The sequence below is a fragment of the Amphiura filiformis genome, chromosome 16 (genome assembly GCF_039555335.1).
Source record: "Amphiura filiformis chromosome 16, Afil_fr2py, whole genome shotgun sequence".
NCBI lineage: Eukaryota > Metazoa > Echinodermata > Ophiuroidea > Amphilepidida > Amphiuridae > Amphiura > Amphiura filiformis.
In genome coordinates, this window is record NC_092643.1 from 40354912 (window position 1) to 40361928 (window position 7017).

A 7017-nucleotide genomic window follows, 5' to 3' on the forward strand; every position below is an offset into this window, starting at 1 on the left:
AATGATTTCCCCTGACCAATTTTATTTGAAAAACATACTCCCACTGTGGAAGATATTTCCAAAATCTTCCACAGGGGGAGTGTGGATTTCAACTGGAATTGTCCAATTAGTATACTAGTATTCTGGCACAACACAGTTTTGGCTCACAGCTGTGTGTTCATGAAATAAATCGACTAAAATACACCGTGGAGTTCGTTTGTTTTGAACAAACATCTTTCTAAACCTGTCCCACTTTTTGTCTCGCCTGAACTAAATCACTATGGTGTGTGTGTGTGTGGGGGGGTGTCCGTGGGGGTGGGGGTGTTCGGAAAAGCTTGTGAACGCGTTATCTTGAGAACCGTAAGTGCTATGATGATGAAACTTTGTAGGTGGTAGCATGATCAGAGGGTCGCGACATGATTAGATTTTGAGCGCAACATATGGTAATTAAGTACCTTATTTGCATAATTTGGAGTAGCGCGCCAGAGGTTCTCGACTTGATTAGATTTTCAGCGCAATATATGGTAAGTAAGTACCTATGCAAAATATGCTAATTAAGTAGCTAATTTGCTTAATTTATTCATATGGTTAGGTTTTTCTTTTTACCAACTGTGAAAGCCGAACGGTATTACAACTTGCCGGGGATTTGCAAATTTTACTTGCTGCATGTTTCTTAATCTAACAACAAGAAAGGTGGCTGCATAAAGCAAAATATTATTTTATTCCAAACATATTAAATCTACTAAAATTTTATGCATATTCATAAAAAGAACTTAAATAGCAAACCGGCGATCTAGTGGCACAGGCCTCTTAAGTTCCTCTCGAAGACGTCTCCAAAACAAATACTGTCCATATCCATCACCTGGCCATTTTAGGCATTGCACTTTACATATTAATTGTCTAAACAATAGAGTCTTTTTATTATTTGGAATATCTTCCAGGATGATAAGAATCATCACATTGCGATTCTCTTCCAGTACTCTATAATGTGCCATGTCTAGTTCTTTAAGACACCAGTTGTCTTCAAAATATTGCGGCGAGAGTATAACAAGAACCTTGCGGCTTCTTTGCATGTGTAGAGATATTTCAACTAACTTGTTTCTCCCAATACGCATATCTCGACACCTTAGGAAAAGTCTGAAAGGTTCCTCTCCTTGCTCAATATTTGGTAAAAGCTCTCCATGTGTACCCAATCATCAGCACTTCCTTCATGGTAGGGGACATAGGCATCATATCGAGGGGTCCATTCTCATCATCATCATCGATACGTTCAGCATTTTCAATTAGATGGTGTTGCTGGTTTCTTCTTCTGTTGAATACTAGGAAAATTTGTACTTGATGTGCCACCAATAACGCACGATCAAAATTACTGAAATTAAGAGAACTACAGCACAAGCAATGCCAATTGAAATGTACTTCCCTAGGTGTAATGCACAATCTAAAGTTACCTGTGTAATACTGTAATCTTTTTCTGAATCTGGTGAAAAACATGTATATTTGTCGCCAGATAAAGTGATAAGTTGGACTATGTTATCTGTGAGTAACCTGTGAAATATCCATCTTCCGTTTTGGGCCAAATTAGGGTACAAAAATTACAGGCCTGTTATATAGCAAAATTCAGCTTCAATTTGTGCTAAAATAGTCTAAAATTTAAAAATTTTCGCGTGTTTTGCGCGCAAATGTCCTGATAAAGTTTTAAAACTTGGCCACTTGAGTGCACATGCCTTCCTCATGGTGCGTTTGGGGTCTCCAAATTTTGGCCTGGCCCAGGGCCCCCAAAAAGGTAAATCCGGCCCTGGTAACAAGCATTTTCTGTCACCAACATGACAAATACGGGAGCAAAAACAAGATTCTATACTTCTTTGTACGATATCCCATTAGCTTTCCAATCCTACCAACGTCAATATGTGGACAATTTTGAACCCCATCTGTCGCTAAGAAATGACGCACATTTGCCTATATTCCTTTTATTCAAAGATTTATGATGATGTCAAAAGTGCAATTACTTTTTTTTATAAGTATATCCCGGCTAATGAAGGCATTATTTTATCTATTACAGTTTGTCCACTCTGAAGTACAAAGTAACAACACGCGCGTATACAGTGCATAAACAGTGCACAATGCTGTGTCTCTGCTGCAGGTATGCATGCCTTCAAAGTCGGCACAATGTGTGCGTCCGCGTCGGTACTTTGTACTTCAGAGTAGACTGACTGTAGGTAACTCCCGGGGGTAACTCTGGTGGGTTGGCCCGAATATAGCGATTTTCTCCCGCTTGAAGCTAGCAAATCTTATTTACAAACTAATGTGGCCCGCCAGTAGCGCATTCCATATGTCTAGCGCCTGCAGAGTATTGGAGAATCGATCTTAATACATTACCCTCCGTGATATGCTTTATGTGGACGCAATTTCTTTTATTTATAATTCCACCTATTAATAATTTTACTTCTGTTCAACAGGTTAGCCCTCCCTACTATGCACCTCTCGTTGAAATCATTCCAGCTCCATGGACAGATCAAGCAGTGGTAGATAAAACCAGGGCATTAATGGAGGAAGTTGGTCAAGTTCCTGTGACTCTACGAAGAGAATTACCAGGTTTTGCACTCAACAGAATGCAGTATGCTCTGATTAATGAATCATGGAGATTAGTACAAGTAAGATCTTGACGAAGACGGGTAAAACTGAGTTATGGAAAGCTTTTGATGGCAAAGATTTTTAGAACTGCTCGACCGTATAGACGTGGCGCAGTGTCTGTGCTCATTGAAGATTTGCTGGATTTATTGGCTTGGAAATGTCTGAATTTAATCAAATTAAGCCCTAAATCATATATTATAGGTTTACGCCCAAGTTTCCGATATCCCCATTGCACATCTAGGTAATGAACCACGAAAGTTTTTTTGCTGTCCTTTGGAGGGGACGTTAATCGGTCCTGTGTACAGAGAGCCAAATCTTTATCCACTTACCTTTGATAAAGATTCTGGTAGGATCAAAAGCACAAGTCGCTATATACTAAAGTTTAACATTTGAATTTAACAGTAACACAGGCTTTTGTCGTGGGTAAGCAGTTTTCAAGTGCTTGTTTTTTCACTTTCATTAAACAGAATGGTCTTCTGTCCTGCGCAGATGTTGATAAAGTTATGTGGGCAGGCATGGGAATGCGCTATGCATTCATTGGACCATTTGAAGTAATGCATCTTAACGCTGAAGGTAGGTACCATAGGTCGCAATAATGGGAACAGCCCATTAGTCCAAATGATCATTAGTCCAAAAAGACGCAATTAATTGAAGACCGAATTAAAAAAACTAGTTTGCGTATGACGTCCTGTCAACCAGACCAAAAATTCCGTACTGCGCAGGTCAGCAACCAATCACGCCGCGCCTTTGCCCTGACGTCAGACGCAAACTAGTCTTTTTAATTCGGTCTTCAATTTTTTATAGGATTAGTGTTAGGGATAAATTTAGGGTTAGGGTTAGCATTAGGGTTCGACTTAGGCTAGGGTTTAGGTCCGAGTTAGGATTAGAGTCCAAGTTGTGTAACTTATGTATAAGTGTAGAGTTAATATAAGGGTTTGGGGGTAGGATTAGGGTAAGGATTATGGTTATAAGTTATTGTTTTTATTGTGTTTTAGGACTAATGATCATTTGGTCTATCAACATGTAACCGCGATATGTCCACTTGGACTTCTATTATAGGATTTATGATATGAAAATTCTCAATTATTCATTATCAATGACTCATACACCTGTAAGTGCTGCGACAGAATGTCAGATGGAAGTTGGGCATCTCCTCCCTTCAACCCGCCCCCACACTCACACTCCCTAAATTCCACCTCCCCCGCTCCCCCGCACCATACATTTGAAAACAAAATATAATAACCCGATGAGTTTGAGTTGCCCGAGATTGTCGTAAAATGGACACATTAAGGCCTCGTATCCATAGGCTGTTCCTTGTGGCGTGTGCCCTTGTTCCGTGTTTACTTTTTCCCATGTGACCTGCCACACAGACAACGAACCGTAGCGGCCACTAAGCAAAACAAAGGTTGGTTGTCTGTGTGGCAGGTCACATGGGAAAAAGTAAACACGGAACAAGGCACACGCCACAAGGAACAGCCTATGGATACGAGGCCTTAGAGGTGTGGACACAATTCGTACACAGTGCAGATGTAAGGTGGTACTGCACCCCTTGATAAATGTGTGACTTTTTTTCATTTTTCTCAAAAAATAATAATACACTGGTAACAAAAGTTATGTATATTATAGGGGCAAGGAATCCTGTTACTACACTGGAATTTCAGTGACTCAAGACAAGCGGTACGTTATTTATGATAAGAAAGGAGGTACCGCTAGAATGTACCTCATTTCAATAACATAATATAATGAACCACTTGTCTTGAATCACTGATATTTCAGTGAAGTAATTGGATTCCTTGCCCCCTACATAACATTGTGTAGAAAAATGCAAGTTAGTCACAAAATTTATTAAGGGGTGTACATAAATAATTTGTGTAATCAATACTAAGAAAAAAGTAATCTTTTTTGATGTGTGTATAGGTTGCAAATTATTGTAATCATAATTTCCTTTTTTACAATGCTTTTGATACAAACGTTATAGGTATGGCCAGTTATCTAGAACGCTACTCGAAAACCATACAGAACGTGTCGGCTGATTTTGGACCTAATCCAACCTTTGATGGTGAAGGTTATAAACAGATTATAAAAGAAATGGATGAATTAATTCCACTGGATCAACTGGAGGAAAGAAGAAAGGCTAGAGATGCTAGAATGGCTGCTTTGGCAAAACTGAAACATGACATGGATGGTCATGAGAAAACAGATTAAAACTGATTATAGTTTGATCAGCTCGTAATCGGCGGGCCTTATTACATCGCGGATTAATATCAATGTATTTTATTTCGAGAATTGTCCTGTGATATCTCGCCAGACGCATCACAAATTATTATTTCAAGTCCTATACTTTCTTGAATACGCACAATATAGACCAGACAGGTCAACTATATCACTCTTAGCATGGGTCTACTTTTTGGCGTAGTGGTAAAAGCCTACTACGCCGATTATGAGCTGATCAAACTTTTTTTTTTTTATAGCTGTGCATATAACAAGGGCATATAATTGGAAGACTTAAGTCTTCATTTGTCCACACTCACAATATCTTTCACAATAACTTGTGGAAGTTTATTAAGTTGCATCAAAATGATTGGTACCGACACATGTGTCATTTAAAAATCAGTTACATATGCAATTTTAAATAATTAAAAAGATTGACCAACACACACACACGTAACTGACAAGTGTGTAATTTGAAAACACACCCTTTTAATAGCGTGATGACGATCCTCAAGAAGATACCATTTCCCCTCCAAAAATCGTTAAATGCGATCCGTATACACGAATCCAATTTCACGCATATTCCTACACCTCAATGGCAGCCATAGCTGGGTCCCCGTCGGCTCCATCTCACCTAAAATGTGAAATGATGCGACCTTGGAGGGTATTTTAAACTGCTTTCTATCACCCGTGTTACACGTAGACAAAAGAATGATGAGAGTTTACGACACAAAAGAATCTAACGTCGAATTTTAAGCGGCTTTAATTCACCCAATTGGGCAGTCACAACACCAGTTGGGTGCTGCGGGGGCCCAGTAATGGCCGACCAAATCCTGGCCATGACTTGGCTCGTTAGATCAGTCTATACATTCAATTCAGATTCAAGTGGATTCTTGCTTGACATGGAAAAATATTCCTTGGATTATCCACACGTATGTGACCTGCTACAACGAAATGAGTATAAAGTCGCAAGTTGGTACGGAATTGTTCTATGGTTGGTAGTTTCGAGACATCCTGACTGACTGAGTTAATGTTCTTTGTTTGCCGCGCATCTGTACAAGCCAACAGTATGTCCTTGGCGAATGGCCCATTGTGTCCCCATTCACAAAGGACATACAGACACACGACTGGCTTGAACAGCTGCATGTGAAACAATGAACACAAACGCAGTAACCAGGGTGTTTCGAAACTACCAACTTGCGACTTTACGCTCATTTACTAGTAGCAGGTCACATATTACAAGGTATGGAATAAGCTCCGTCCCCTCACTGTTTTGTAGGTTCATCCATTAACATGATTAAGATCTATGTAAATTGTACAACATGTAAAACTTTGTACTGTATTAAAGACTAATGCCATCTTGGAAACGTCAGATAAACCAATACAATGAATCATCGGGGTAAAATCTTTGTTCGAAAGTCCCTGTGATTCCGCAATTTATTGCCGGCTGCTGCTTCACCCAACGGTAATTGCACCAACGTTTCTCTGTATTCTAAAATATTTAAATGATACAGAGCACAAATATTGTTTTGGTATTTGTCCGTCAATGTTAAAGCAAAAGAAAATAATAAAACTTAATTTGTGAAATGCATTGAAAGTTTGGCGAGCAAATTGTATTTGGTATAGGCTCCATTAACAATGCAATAGATCATTCCATTTCTCCCCCTGTGAAAGGTTTTAGCCTGTATATGGTCTTCCACAGAGAGAGAATGAGTTTCAAATATCAAATTAGAATAGACAGTTGGGTAACTTCCATTTGAAATACTTCAGTTATGGAAGATAATGCAGGGGGAGTATTGGTTTCAAAATGATTTCCCCTGACCAATTTTATTTGAAAAACATACTCCCACTGTGGAAGATATTTCCAAAATCTTCCACAGGGGGAGTGTGGATTTCAACTGGAATTGTCCAATTAGTATACTAGTATTCTGGCACAACACAGTTTTGGCTCACAGCTGTGTGTTCATGAAATAAATCGACTAAAATACACCGTGGAGTTCGTTTGTTTTGAACAAACATCTTTCTAAACCTGTCCCACTTTTTGTCTCGCCTGAACTAAATCACTATGGTGTGTGTGTGTGTGGGGGGGGGGTCCGTGGGGGTGGGGGTGTTCGGAAAAGCTTGTGAACGCGTTATCTTGAGAACCGTAAGTGCTATGATGATGAAACTTTGTAGGTGGTAGCATGATCAGAGGGT

The 7017-nt window shown here is 39.4% G+C and overlaps 1 protein-coding gene across 1 annotated transcript; it reads left to right on the top strand.

The window, feature by feature from the left end:
* The first annotated feature begins 2434 nt into the window (after window positions 1-2434).
* On the top strand, window positions 2435-6808 carry LOC140135990 (lambda-crystallin homolog). Its single transcript, XM_072157696.1, has 3 exons — window positions 2435-2630; window positions 3078-3183; window positions 4589-6808. Exons 1-3 carry the CDS (start codon window positions 2523-2525, stop codon window positions 4813-4815), a joined length of 441 nt encoding a protein of 146 aa, XP_072013797.1. The 5' UTR covers window positions 2435-2522; the 3' UTR covers window positions 4816-6808.
* Window positions 6809-7017: the final 209 nt, after the last annotated feature.